Source organism: Larus michahellis, chromosome 5 (assembly GCF_964199755.1).
Source record: "Larus michahellis chromosome 5, bLarMic1.1, whole genome shotgun sequence".
Lineage (NCBI taxonomy): Eukaryota > Metazoa > Chordata > Aves > Charadriiformes > Laridae > Larus > Larus michahellis.
This window is the reverse complement of record NC_133900.1, coordinates 62,144,069-62,159,524: the sequence shown is the minus strand read 5'-3', so window position 1 is coordinate 62,159,524 and position 15,456 is coordinate 62,144,069. Positions and strand designations below refer to the sequence as shown.

General features: G+C 38.0%; 1 protein-coding gene across 3 annotated transcripts in view; it reads right to left on the bottom strand.

The window, feature by feature from the left end:
* CC2D2A (coiled-coil and C2 domain containing 2A) overlaps positions 1-15,456 on the bottom strand; it is a 67,715-nt gene that overhangs the window by 10,547 nt on the left and 41,712 nt on the right. For all 3 annotated transcript variants that reach the window (XM_074587619.1, XM_074587620.1, XM_074587618.1), the window contains 7 exons: positions 11,800-11,891; positions 9,886-10,053; positions 8,270-8,375; positions 6,749-6,858; positions 6,538-6,634; positions 5,200-5,298; positions 2,409-2,585 (listed from right to left, as the gene is read on the bottom strand). In XM_074587619.1, coding sequence (XP_074443720.1) covers positions 2,409-2,585; positions 5,200-5,298; positions 6,538-6,634; positions 6,749-6,858; positions 8,270-8,375; positions 9,886-10,053; positions 11,800-11,891 — 849 coding nt within the window. The remainder of the gene's footprint in view (positions 1-2,408; positions 2,586-5,199; positions 5,299-6,537; positions 6,635-6,748; positions 6,859-8,269; positions 8,376-9,885; positions 10,054-11,799; positions 11,892-15,456) is intronic.

Here is a 15,456-nt window from a genome sequence, read left to right as displayed (position 1 = left end):
GGACAAAGGACAGCAAAACATTTAATTAGGTTTTGTCATTTTATGCCGAACACTTTCTATAATAAGTATATGTGCTACATTTGGCGAGTTGCAGCACAGAATTATAATTTTTTTTAGTCATGGTTAGAACACGTGCACATGTCGCTTCAGTAGTGTTTTTGCATACAGATTTCATTAGGTACATGCCACATAAAATAGAACGGTCTCTAAATGAATTTGGTCCTGCTTTATTTAGTTTCTTCTAACACGAAATCCTATTTTATTGTGTCCTATTTATATTGCTTTGAAAAAAAATTGATTATTATAATCCTGTACAATGTTTGCTAAAGAAAGAATTTGGTTTGGCATAGCATCCAGGGTAAACAAATCATCTGCTGCTGAGTGCAATTTTTATAAGATTTAGAAAAATCTCTAATGCAAAGAGTGAACAAAAATCTGGCAAAACTCCTAACGATTTATTAATCACAACTGTTTTTTCCACTGTTCTTCAAATTTTGGAAAACAGATTTTCTGTACTAATAGTTTTCTTACCTCAGCAAGATTTTCCTTATCCCTGGTTTTACTTTCAACGCACTTCAGTGGCAATGCACTTTGCGGTACAGTTTAGCTTTGACAGAATCATGAAACAGCTCAGGTTGGAAGGGACCCTGAAAGACCATCTTGTCCAACCTTTTGTGGGAAAGGGAGCCCAGGTGAGATTATGCGGCACCCTGTCCAATCGCAGCTTGAGAACCTCCAGTGATGGGGACTCTACCGTGTCCCTGGGGAGGTTGTTTGAGTGAATGATTGTTCTCACTGTAAAAAATGGCTTTCTTATATCGAGATAAAACCTCTCCTGGTGCAACTTGCGCCCATTGCCCCTTGTCTTCTCAGTGTGGCTCCTAGTGAGGAGAAGCTTTGGCATGCAGTCTTTCTTGCTGCTTACAACAGGACTCGTTTCCTGTGTTGTGATTTAGTGTGCTATGATTCTTTGCTGCATCTTCAGTCTCTTTATAGTGCTTTATGTCTGAGTTTTGGCAAGGGGCAGTGAGCTCCCACTGTTGTATTTGAAATGGAAGAGAACTTATGTCAGAAAGATCTACGACTTGAATAAAACATGCTGGTTTTTCTCTCTGAGGTGTTCACATCCATTCTAAGTATAGCTACCAAACTGCGCCGTTTTACTAAGTATTAATACAGTACATAACCTTTTGGAAACTACGCATCAAATTGCATCCATGCAAGAAATTCTGAGTACTTGCTCATTAAAGAGGTTAAGATTTGCAACATATAGTCCATAATATTTTACATTAATCTCGCCCCTTATTTGAATTTCTATGATTTTTCTTTTGAAACAGTACCGGAGACAGGTCTTTCTATAAACAGAGATCTGTTTCCTTATAAATTCAGTATATTTTTTTCCCAGAAACCAATTACTGTATGTGAAGATTAAGACTGAAACTCTTGAATGAGGTCTCATCTATTAAAGGTGCTTCAAGCCTGTTAAGTTTATATTTATGGTTCTGAGTTCCAGTAATGATCTTATCATTCAAAGTAATTAACCTTAAAAGGCATCCATGAACACACTTTATTAATTTTCTTTATTTTCAACAGTACTAGATTGTAACAATTTCCACGGCATTCCATAAAAGCAAGAAAACATAGGACTGGATAGTCTCCAAGGCTATAATTTAACAGGAAAAAGGATTTTTTGAATGCATCATACAATTTTATATTTATTCTGAAAAAGAAATTACATAATGATAGACCTTTCTCTCCAGTTCCTGTTTGTCTCTAATAAATGACCAAAATAAATGTTTGTCTCTAATAAACAGCTGAATGAATCTCAAAATCATTGCATAAACGTTACATAAAATAGCAAGCAGTGTATGCATTTTAACTACATATTGTTGTTGTAAGTGTAAGGCACTTCTGGTTTAGTAAAATAACTGAAAAAAATAACAGCTGCTGTTTAGAAATAATTATCTTCAAGATCTGGAGGCATGCGTGAAGCCATAAATAATAAATGCTGTATTTGAATAGTATAAACACAGAAGCAAGAAAATACTATGTTTGCACCTGCCACCTCCTTTTCACACGCTGTTCACAAATACTCACATGAATACTTTACTGTTTACAAAAGTAAATGGGGAAATTATATGCTCACAGATAACGAATGCCAATTTGTTTTCTATTAACATTGGAACTAGATACCTGGTGAAAGTTATTTCTCATGGATTACGTGTCCATCTAACTTAATAGTGCATCCAGTGAAATTGAACTGAGCTAAAAAATTCGAAGTAGAACACTCAGAATTTGTATTAATGTCCTTCCGTACTTCATGTCCTTTGGTACACTAAGCACACCCATTTATATGCATCTCAAGAACTGCACCACTGGAAACAAAAAGCAAGAACGTGATTAGTTACCTTTTCTCTGACTGACTCTCCAGGAATGAGCTGGGGTTCAATGGTAATAAACAGTGTTATATACGAGCCCTCACTCAGGCTTCGCACAGAATCATAACCTCTCTCAATTCCCAGGTTCTTTTCTTTGCTGTAGCCGAGGAGGACTGGAGGAGTATCCACCTTAAATGTACCATCAATCTACAACATATAGAGAGAAATACTTCTCATTAGAAGCACAAAAGCAAAGCTTCCTTCTCAAACACATTTGCTACTTTTATTCAAATATTTTATTCCTTTATTACTCTGAATTACAAAACAATAAAATCAGAGCATGTTGCATATATCCTGATTAACTGTGGGGAAGCCGTGAGACATCTCATTGTTAACCGTATTAATTACAACTGGATTTCAACCTCTAATGCGTATTATGGACACTGATATTTAATGTAACGGAAGTCATACACACTAGTTCTTAGAGAAGTAGAGAGTGACAGCTTTTCCCTGTTCTTATTTCAAACAGCAATCTCCACGTGGCACTATTTACCTGGGAAAATGACAAAATGGCAAAATACAGGTTACAGGACTACACTCCTGAAGGCAGCATCACGCCAACAGGCCTTTGCATATGTTTGATTGATGTGGCAATGATATTTCAGCATCTCAACGATGGACACCTTCCACACAGAAGCTAATGATGTTTCTCGAGTGCAACTGGAACTGGGCCCATTCAGCCAGCTTCCCCATGGAAGAGTGCTCTGATAGACTCACCAGCCCTTTCCATCTCCCCCTGCCACCACAAACAGAAGATAAGGTCTTTCTGAAAGGTCAGACAAGAGATGGCATGACCCACGCTTGCTCGGGCAAGTCTCAATAGTGGAAGAACATAGCTTCAAGAGAAAAGCGAGAAGATAAACCTCCTGATTTGGGCAGAATTCAGGTGACTGACATCAGGAAGGACATCTTCAGTGGATGTGAAGATGAACAGATGACTCACTGGGCTGGCCCATCAAACATTTAAGAACAAAATTAAGTTTTGATGAGGAGAAAACTCTAAATAAATCACTCAGAATTTCTGCTGCAGTATAGTGGAATGCGATGAAGAAATGCTTAATTTGCTACTGAAATTTAATTGCTAGATGCACCTTCATCTGGAATGATCAGGTTTTTTCAAATTCAGCAAGAAATCCTGTTCAAATGAAAAGAATCTCTAATGCTGGGAAGATCTAGCAGGCACTTACACCGTGCTTAGGGAATCACAAACTGCAACACCTCCTCAAAGCGAGTCAGGAACGCATCTCACAGGAATCCTGGAGCTACTCTGGTTCTACAGCAGAAAGACTGATACAACAACAAGTATGAAGAGCAGAGGTTGACATCAGCGCTGGTAATCCTCAAAGACCGACTACAGCCTGTGTCCTTCACTACATATTAGTAAGCAGTTTGTTAAAATGTCGATGCCTGCCCCTTAAGTCTCTAAGGACTGTGAGCAGACACACTTCTCAGGTGAATTTCATGCATTCAACATGGAACGTTTCCCTAAAAAAAGTAAAGGATCTTGTTCTTGTTGTGTTGACCTATAACAATGGTGGTCATCATGTGACATTGTCTGCACAGGATGGCCAAAGACTCATGAAGAAACGGTTAGGGCTTCTAACTACTTACACCTTCTTTGAAGCCAATGAAAGCTTCATTCTATAGGGCACCACAACCCTCAAACACCTAAATTCATTGATTGACCTCACGAGTTGAAGATAGCATATTATTAACGATCTAGCAGAAGCAAGTGGACTAGCACGGGTTAGACACACACCGTCCAAAATTTCTCAGCAATGAAAAGAATCCCATGCTTTCTTGAATCCCATGACAATTATCTGCTGTTATACCTTGTGAATGGAGAGCCCAAGAAAAACACTTTGAACTCCAAGCACTGCACTTAAATTGAAGGAGACCCCTACAGACTTACCTTGCACTCAAAGAAGCCAGGAGGCACACAGTATGTCTTAAAGCCTTTAAGGTTCTGAGAAGTGCCCCATATACTCAGAAAAGAACAAATTAATGTGTCATTAGGTACGCAGCTGATGTCAGAATCTTCATGAAGTAAGAAATTGAGACTTTTATGATATGATGACTTGATCTACACATGAAAGTAATTGCCCTGCAGAAAAAGATTCCTACACCAAGACTACAATACGACAGGACTATTGATGTGAAAAATTGGTTTCCTTAACCTAAGCCCAAGATGGGTGGCTGGACAAAAAATGCCTTTCCCTTATGAAAAACTGCATGTTTTACTATCACTCCCATGACTAACCATTGATATCTCTTGAAGAAAGCTTCTCTTGAAAAGTTCTAAAAACAGAGGAAAGAACGCATTGGGAAAGGCAAAGATGAAAATTTGGTGATTCATGAAAAGTGTGGGAATAGAAGAGTTAGGTCAAGTTTCCCACCACCTATCTAGGTAATATTCCTATTCCTAGCTCACCTATCCAGACTGTGCAATACCAGAAATCTCAAAAGCCACTGACAAAACCATCTAAAGAATGTGCACTTTTAACCTCACTACGGCAGGAAGCCAAGGCTGAACTGTCGGTGTAGATTTATGTTTGTCTATCTCTTCTCCCTTCAAAACATTGAATTTACTGGGAAACACTCACCAAATTTGGCAAAAACTAATGGTTTCAAAGACATTTTCAAACAATTCCACAAAGATAAACTAACAGGTACTGAGGTAAATCTGACATTCCATTACCAGCCCCTTTCCACTCTCCGGTTTTGTATTTTAAGAGATTTACTCCAAGTTATTGACACTTACCCTCCCTTGAAAATATATCGTAGTAAATGGAATCTTAACACATCCCAGCCAGTGCCTCTCAACATGAGTGCGGATTCCACTTCCTCTTTCACGATCATCCTATTAAGAAGTTCCCCAACACAAAACTTTGTAAGACAGCTTCATTTCCTTTAATTCAACCAATAATTTAATCAAGGCATTAATAAAAATTCAGTATTGTTTTAATAATTTACTACGAGTTCAGTTAGTAGTATGGCAATGATTATTCTGCATGCCTTTCAAGCAAATACAAGAACGTCATGGTCCATGATATAATGTGCTTGCACTTCAGGGTTCAATCCCTGTATAACCTGTGATGGAGATCTCAAAAATCTGACAAGGAATCCACAAGAGTCTTCTCAAAGCAAATTAAGCTGTGGTCTTCTAATGAAATATTTTACTAGTATTAAAAAAAGCTTATTGAAGGCAAAATTGTATGAAAATTTAACTAAACCCTGTGGAATGGAAGCATTGTTTCCATGTGTATTGCCTATCAGGGATTTCCAAATCTAGTATGATCAGCCTACAAGTTATTAAAAAAAAATAAAAATCTTTAAAGGCTAGAGTGACATCTGAGTTTGAAGACTGTATCTTGCTTCCTTCTGCTGCATAAAATTCCATTTCAGTTTTGAGGACAGAATTCTGTTCTCAGTGAAATGTGTGCATTATTTATTTTTGGTTCATATTTTCAAGAATGTTGAGTGCTGCTATTTTTGTGCATGCTGAACTGACTGGGAAAGTTTTCGTTGGTTTCAACAAGGGAAGGAGATATGCCAACACTGAGAGCTTACAAAAATTTCTTGTTACTAGTACTTGCAATTTTTATCTCTTTCAAAAAAATTAATATATACAACCAAAACATGTTTTCTTTCACCAAACAGCTTGTAAAACAGGATGAGACACAGCATAAAAAGAGAGCTAATAAAAAATACAGAAACTGGGATCATTCATCTGGGATTTAGTAAAAATCCTTATTAAATTTAAGAAGAACAGAATTCAGATTATAATTCATACATTGCCTCTCAATCTTAATATCTCCAATTTCTTTAAATATCACTAAAATAGATTACATACACATGTTCAACTCCAGCAGCGGATTATATAGTACAAGCTTAATTCATACAAAGATTAACGCTGTAAAGACTGCTCCCTCTAACAATCTTACAGTATTGACTAGATATAAAACTATAAGGAATGACAAAATAGAGGAAAAAAAGGCACAGGAGGGTGAAAGCTATTACACTGAAAAATCTTATTCTGTGAACTTCAAAAAGCTTATAATATTCTGTAATATACCCTGTTCTTCAATTATGAACTCACCTCTACAGCATCATGAAGGACTTCATCAAAAACATTAATGAAAACTTCATCCTTCACTGACTGCAGACTATGAGTGCTGTAGTCACCATTAGGAGCTCTGAAAAGGTTAAATAAACCAAAATAGTGATTCGAACAGGAAAATTTTAATAAATTTGTACGCTCAAATTAAATTATTATTAGTCAGAAATAAAGTGATTTCATTTTGCCACACCTAAATGGAAGCTCAAGTTCCTCATTCCAGTTAGGGTTTGGACCCTCTGCTGTTGTTGTCCGACAGACTGTTCGCTGAAAAGAAACTTCTACGAAAGGACGGACTAAAACCTATAAATAGAGATCAAAACAAAGGAAACAGTATCTATAAAAAGTAAACAGAACATATTAAATTACACATTTTCATGTATTTAGAAAAACAGACATATACTTTGTGGAGATCAGGCTGGTCCAGCCCAGATAAAACTTTACGATATCTCGAATATTGCATTTCCCAGGTTTCTAAGCACTTACGAAGCTTTGAAAAATTTTGTATGTTAGCATTTCCAGAAGATTATGTGTATTCAGAATACTTGATGTATTTATATACACCAGCAGAACCACATCTGAGAGTGGGAAAGCTACTGGCTGTCTAATCAAAGAAGGTAACTGAAATCGAACACGTGATCCAGACACCAGTGGAAAAAAGTGCCCTTGTATCCTATCTGTAATCCAAGAAGCCTTCTGCTAAAATCCTGGTTGTCTCTGAAACTGCGCCCTATTACAGATAAGCAACTCCTAACTAGACACAACAAACCCCTAATGTGATTAAAAATGCCTTAGTGAAGCATTTCATTAGCGTTCAAATGCATATGGCAAAACCTTTTCTACTTTTCAAGAAGCAGTAATTCTGAACGAAAACTGTAGGAAAAAGAAGAAAAAACACTGAAGGACTTCCATCTTCATTCTGAAGGATGCTGAATTTAGTTCTCAATTAGCAAGCAAATATAGTTTCATTATCAGCCATAAGAATGACTGTGCTTGTTTAGACTAAGAACGCACCGGGCCCAAAATTCAGGCTGTGAAAACGGCCATCAGCAGACACATACAGAAGAGTAAGAACAGAGCAGGCATAGATGATATTTTGTCCTATTACTCTTCCAGGCTTCAACCTTTTTCAGAGGGACTTTCTTAAGCCTGTAACGATTTTTCTCTTTAGTAACTCCCAATGGATCACTCTTCCAAGTACTTGTCCAATACCCATTTGCAAGCAAACCCATTTTCAATGCAAGCAAACCTCTTTATTCCACACTACACGTAAGCAACTTCTCTGGGCAGCTACTAACTGCCGCATGAAGAATCACAACCTTTTGTTTCTTTTGAACCTAACTCCTACCAGCCTCACTTGACAATCCCTCACCCTTGGACCAAAAGAGCCAGTAAACAGTCAATCCCTATCTACAGCCTCTATATTAGTCATGATTTTGTGTCTCTCTATCATATTCCTCCTCCCCTACTCACAGTTACTGCCATGCTGGCTGAAAAGCCCTACCATTGTTCACTGTACAGTGGCCATTCCATATTTCTGACATCCTTATTGCCCTTCTCTGAACCTTTTGCAGCTTTACTGTCTTGTTGGACATCAAGGAGTGGGCAAGCCAGCTTCACTAATAAGATATCTTTTCGATGGTAAGTGTTACTATCTATGGAAAAAAGGAATAGTCCCAACTTCATGTAAGAAAACGTTAGGTTTTTAAGATACCTGGTTGAATGTCCAATCTGGGCTATCACTTGGGCTCTGAGCTGATGGAGAGGCGGCAAACATCTCATTAAAGGACCTTGAAGATTTAGATGGTTGTTGAAGTTTGCTATGAGAGGAAACAGACAACAACAAGAAAAGACAGAAAACACATTACAAAATATCAATCCCTCACATTCTGTATTAACCATACAGAATTTTGGAAATACTTCTGATATTTTTATGTTATGACTTCAACCTTGGAAAGATATTTATTTGATCAAATAACATGAAACGAATGCCAGAAAGGGGTAGTGAGTGTATAGCTCTTGTAAGCTTTGTGCCTGGAGGCTCTCTTTTCTGAAGAGCTTATCAACCCCAGACCCTTTTTTTTTTGCCTCCACTGTGCAATCTCCTTAAGCTACAGGTTTCTCAGTGGAAGGAGATGAACCCCCACAGAATTCATAAACAAGTGTAGACTTCATGGTATCCAGGCAAGGCCTCTACGACAAAATTAAACCCATATGAATATTACACAATTGGCAACCCATGAGTGAAGTAAAATAAATGTTAATGTTTATTTTTACAGTGTTTCCACATAACTTTTTTGTAATAACACCAGAGTAGAGATTATAAAAAAATAAATATTCATGGAGAAAGCAGCTCAAAATATGATATCATATAATGCAAAAAGACTGGGAGGGGTTTTAGTTATTTTTGTAATACCGATAATAAGTTGAAATTTTCATCTTTTCCTTTCTGTCAACATGTTTCTAATATGAATTGCTTTTCTCAGTATGAACTTATTTACAGAAATCCAACAGAACTTTTACTATAATAGAGAGATAAACCACCAGCAGACGCTAAATTCTATACGCACAGTAATTGGTCGGTTTAAAAATACCTCTGAGTGAAATGCAAGGTGTATTCATTTTCGGAGAGAGAGAGAACGCTGCACTAATACATTGCTGCTAGAACTGAACCAGACTGCTCACAACTCCAGTATCTCTACGCGACACAGCCTTAACGTGCCTAAAGGTAATGGTCACGTTTAAAATTAGAGCCAAATTAGGCTCAGTCCATTAACTTAAACAAACAGTCCATGAAGGAGAATTCCAACAAGCTACACTCAGGAGGCAAATATAGTATCCCACAAGGAAGCACTGCATTTTTTAAATACTTATTTTTTGGTATTATGAATTAAAATTGCCCTAACTAGCAGGCTTGCTTAAGGTATAATTCATCTGATATTACCAGAGTTATAATGTTGTCAAAGCTGTAAATTATCTTCCAGGCAGTTTTTCCCTCAAGCAGATGAATATGGTTTTTGGTAAAACATTTCTTAAATTTAGCAGTTATTGATAAATGATAATACTATTCTACAAAATTGCAGGGGAGGTTAGACTAGATGACCTTTTAAGGTCCCTTCCAACCCAAACTCCTCCATTATTCTGTGATTCTAAAATTACAAACCAGCCGTTCTTCATCATTACTAATAAAAAGATAAACGTATATATGTTTTTATCATGAGGATCAAAACAATACACATGGCTGAATTTCAACATTAGTTGCTTCAGCTGTCCTTAAACCAGCAGAAACCAGAAAATGAATCTGTACTGGAAACATGCATTTAAACATACCTCATTACTGGTTTTCTCACTGGAATATCGTAAGCTCTAATGATGTTCACCAACAGTTTTATGTCTCCATCGGATAAATTCTGTGCTGTGACCTTCTTCCTTTCTTTTCTTCTTGGCTTTAATGGTCGTTTTGGCTCTGCCAGTTTGAAGAGGCTAAGTCCCAAAATACTAATAATCATAAAACAGATATTTAGTCATTTTTGCATAGAATCCAGCAGTCTAGTGTTTCCATGACACACATGCAAAATTATGCACTAACAGAAAAAGGAAATATATGCTCCTGTTAGTGCCATATAAAACTCTATGAAATAGCAATAAGTTTTAATTGTTTAGTACTACACAATTCAGTTCTGTCTTGTATTTCACAAATAAAAACTTAAATGTGTAAAAACGTGGGTTTGGGTTTTGGTTTTGTTTTGTTTTTTTCACAAAACTAGGTAAGGTACAAATAAGACAATTATACAACTTCAAGACAGATCTAAACTACAGTGCTATAAACAAGGTATCTAGCACATGATGACAACCACTGTATGGAATAGGCAAAAAATCTAATTATACAGCTATGTACAACAAACAATAGGCTATAGAAAGGAAGCAGAATGAATATGCCACAACATACCCTGGACCCTCAGAACTTATAACCCAAGGCAAAGCAGAACCAAAGAAAAAAAAAAAAAACAAGAAAAGAATAAAAAGCAGATGTATGTTTTTTTTTCACATCATTGATATTAACTGCAGACATTCCAAAATCTACTTTAAAAATTGATAGCAAATGACATTATTTTCTTTATTATGTATAAGGAAATATCACAGTAATTGCTGTTAAAATAACACAAAACCACAAGTTACTGAAATATCTCACTAAGCAGATGCTTTAAACATATCATGGTGTATTTTAAATTCACTAACCATATAAATTAGCAAATAGAATCCAATATGAAGTAGTATTCATGGTAAGAAAATATCAATGAAGCATTTTATTTTAAACAACTCAAAAAGCTGATTATAGTCGTGTTTGGATTTTTCCATTCTGTGATGTGAAAACACGAACTAAAAACCAGGATGAACTCTTTTGTAAGCGAGCAAGTCTCTGTATCTCCAGCAGATGGAACTGTTTAGATTTATACTGCTGATTGAAAAAGCTTTGTCTGTACTTTAAGGGTGTCACATTTATAGTGAACACAAGGAACTTCTACATAAAAGAAAAAGATAACTATCTTTCACAACCTGCCTATTTACACAGATTTTAAATGACCAACACTAATTAAGAGTCATCTCTGCTGTGATGACTGATAAACGTCAAGATCAACAAGTACAGGATTCGGAACAAAAATTCAAAGAAAGTGCTTAAGTAATAAAAAAATAATAATCTTAAAAGAAAAAAAAGAAGTAATTTCCAAACTCAGTAACATTTCTGAAAGTAAAGATCCAGCAACAACAAACAGGAATATATGAGAAGTAAAATAAAGGAAATGACTGTTAAAAAAATCTATTGCACGTTATTTGCAGGGCATATGCACCGACCAAAGTGAGCATCACCTATAGAACCAGGAGTAGTGTTACTTCCTCTGATGCTTGTCTGATATTTGGAAATCATTCAATCTGGCACCAGCTAGGGGTATGCTCAGCTCATCAAATCATAGCCTGATGCATTATATCCTGCTAAATCTTACTTACACGGCTTCACATTACTTCTACCAAACACAGACTTTTTCTTAAAGTTTTTACGTACTTTGTGTATCAGTACACTGTCTGTACTGGCAGAAGTGTACACAGCGATGGGAAGTTTATATATTATATGAAACACAAAGTCGCATCAGTTAGTTAGTCACATCAATACACTTTGCAAAAAAAATCAGAGATGGTTTTACATTAATTATTTTGATTTATAACAAATAAAGATAGCTCCCTTACCCCAAGCTGGGAATCTCCTCCTCATTGACAAGGTCAGAGAGGAGGAAATGGTGTTTTGCTATGAGGAAACGGTTTATTACTGATTCTCGAACCTGTGAATGAGGAAGGAGAAGAGACAAAAGTACATTTATAACGCAAACCCACTGCAAATATTTGTATTCTGTCCATTAAACACAAACAACATGTCCAAATACACATTCTATATTTTTTCCCACTTCTAAAAGAGTCATGGTCCAAGAAAAATTTTCTTTCCACCAGATATTTCTTCAGAACATAATATAAGCTCATTCTACAAATACAGTTATTCTCTAGAAAGATACTGGCTAGCCACATATAAGAACATCTGAAAGCACACCATCAGCAAAATGAAGTCTTATCTGCTTACAGTTCATCATCAGAAGCAATCACAACAACAAATGACACTAACAGGCATCTGTTTTCCACATCTATATGAAGCTGCAGAAAAGGCTGTAGAATAATCTATATAATATTAGTTATGGGGAATAAAAGCAGCACTTTGGACTGCAGAACAATCGATGAAGCCTGTATTGCAAATACTATGATTTCAAATAAATGTTTAAAATCCTTAGTTCCTTTCATTTCTATGCTGAGGTCACAGACTGAAGGACAGAGATGAAAGCATTCCCTGTTCTCCAAACAACCTCTTACTTCAAGGAGGAACTCTTAAAAGCTCAGGAGAAGGCCATGCCCAAGTCCCAAAAAGCAAGCAGACAGGGAAGAAGACCAGCCTGGCTAAATAGAGAGCTTTGGCTGGACCTCAGGGAAAAAAAAGAAAGTTTATGATCTTTGGAAAAGGGGGTTGGCTACTTATGAAAAATACCAAGATGTAGTGAAGCTATGCAGGGCAAAAATTAGAAGGGCCAAAGCTCAAGCAGAACTCATCTTGGCCACCACGGTTAAAGATAACAAGAAGAGGTTCCTTCAGTATATCAATAGAAAAAGGAAGACTAGGGAAAATGTAGGCCCACTAACGAATGAGATGATGGGTGCCCTAGTGGTGGAAGACACAGAGAAGGCAGAGCTACTGAATGCCACCTTTGCTTTAGACTTCACTGTTAAAGCTGTCCCTCATGAATACCAGGCCCTGGGGGCAAGGGGGAAGGTCTGGAGAGAGGAAGAGTTTTCCCCAGTAGAGGAAGATCAGGTTAGAGACCACTTGGCCAAACTGGACATCCATAAGTCCATGGGCCCTGAGGAGATGCACCCACAAGTGCCGAGACAGCTGGCAGATGTTATTGCTTGGCCACTCTCCATCATCTTTGAAAGGTCATGGAGAACAGGAGAGGTGCCTGAGGACTGAAGGAAGGCCAGTATCACTCCAGTCTTCAAAAAGGGCAGGTAGGAGGACCCAGGGAACTACAGACCAGTTAGTCTCACCTCTGTTCCTGGGAAGGTAACGGAGTGACTCGTTCTGGATGTCATATCCAAGCACGTTCAGGAGCAGGAAGTTATTGGAAGTGGTCAACATGGATTTACCAAGGGTAAATCATGTTTGACCCATCTCTGATGTTATAACTGGTTGGCTAGATGAGGGCAGAGCAGCAGATGTCATCTACCTTGACTTCAGCAAGGCTTTTGACACTGTCTCTCATAACATCCTCCTTAGGAAACTGAGGAAGTGTGGACTAGACGAGGGGACAGCGAGGTGGATTGAGAGCTGGCTGTGTGACAGGACTCAGAGGGTTGTGATTAATGGAGCAGGGTCAAGTTGGAGGCCTGTAACCAGTGGTGTCCCCCAGGGGTCAGTACTTGGACCAGTATTGTTTAACGTATTCGTCAATGACCTGGACGAGGGGACAGAGTGTATTCTCAGCAAGTTCGCTGATAATACCAAACTGGGTGGGGTGGCTGACACCCCAGAGGGCCGTGCTGCCATCCAGCATGACCTAGACAGGCTGGAGAGCTGGGCAGAGGAGAACCTAATGAGGTTCAACAAGGACAAGTGTAGGGTCCTGCACCTGGGGAGGAAGAATGTCAGGCACCAGTATAGGTTAGGGGTGGACCTGCTGGAAAGCAGCTCTGAAGAAAAGGATCTGAGGGTCTTGGCAGACAGTAAATTATCCATGAGCAAGCAATGTGCCCTTGTCGCCAAGAAGGCCAACAGAATTCTGGGCTGCATAGGGAGTGTGGCCAGCAGGTCAAGGGAGGTCATTCTCCCCCTCTACTCTGCACTAGTGAGGCCACAACTGGAATACTGTGTCCAGTTCTGGGCTCCCCAGTTCAAGAGAGACAGGGAACTACTGGAGAGAGTCCAGCGTAGGGCAACAAAAATGATTGAGGGACTGGAGCATCTCCCTTATGAGGAAAGGCTGAGAGAGCTGGGACTCTTTAGCCTGGAGAAGAGAAGGCTGAAGGGGGACCTTATTAATGTTTACAAGTATCTAAAGGGTGGGTTTAAGGAGGATGGAGCCAGACTCTTTTCAGTGGTTCCCAGTAACAGGACGAGGGATAACAGGCACAAGCTGGAACATAGGAAGAACATATGAGAAAAAACTTCTTTGTGGTGAGGGTGACAGAGCACTGGAACAGGCTGCCCAGGGAGGTTGTGGAGTCCCCTTCTCTGGAGACTTTCAAGACCCGCCTGGATGCAGTGCTGAGTGATGTGCTCTAGGCAATGCTGCTTTAGCAGGGGAGTTGGACTAGATGATCCCTAGAGGTCCCTTCCAACTCTGAAAAATTCTGTGATTCCATGAATCATGTGGAAGCAGACTGACAGAATATTGCCTTTGCCCTTTTTTCGTACCCATAACATGCGTAAAGCCTTTATATACTGTGCTCTTACAAGATCAGTAGCAGAACAGCAATAAAACCCAATTTTCTGTGATACATCTCCCTTTGTTATTTTAAAAAGTTTTTATTTTAGTTATTATATCTGTGTGTTGAAGTGACAGGCATATAAAGATCACATTTCAGAGTGAACTGAATTTCAGTTCTGATGTGAGCAATCTAATTTTCAAGCACATCTGACGATTTTATGAAAGTGTAAAATGTCCAAATATTATTTTAAAAAAGGCTACTTGTATTTAATCTAAAAGAGTGACAGATAAAGGTACCATAATGTATGTTACTCTGTACTACTATACTATTATTCAGTGCGCTGCACAAACCATATGTTTGAGTACACACTTAAATACCATGCAAAACATACGGGGCTGACACAGACACGACAAGTTTGTTAAAAATGATTTTTTTGTATTATCATACTGAATCTGTGCTTTAGCACTCGCCTGGAAGATCTAAACATTCTTCATTTTCTATGATTCTTCTACAAAACATTCTTTCTAACAGACAATTTGTTTTGTCCTACATCAAATCAACCTTAACATCGTATTACACATTTTGCGGGCTGGCTAGGATTTGATACACTTCTTGGTATTTCCAGTACTGGTCGCCATGTTTTGCGCTTGCTATTTTGCCAAAGTAGCCTGAAATTGCACACTTCTCTTGGTTTTACGGCCAATGTTTTCCTATATTTTTTTTCCCTAAGGTTTAAAGAGAACATCATCCTAACAGAATGAACAGACTAGAAAAATAAATTAAATCAAGAAAACGGGGAGAAGATGTTACTCTAATACCACAATGAAGGTAATGTGATGGAAGATATGCCCTTTACCTTAGGCTGCAGGACAAGACACT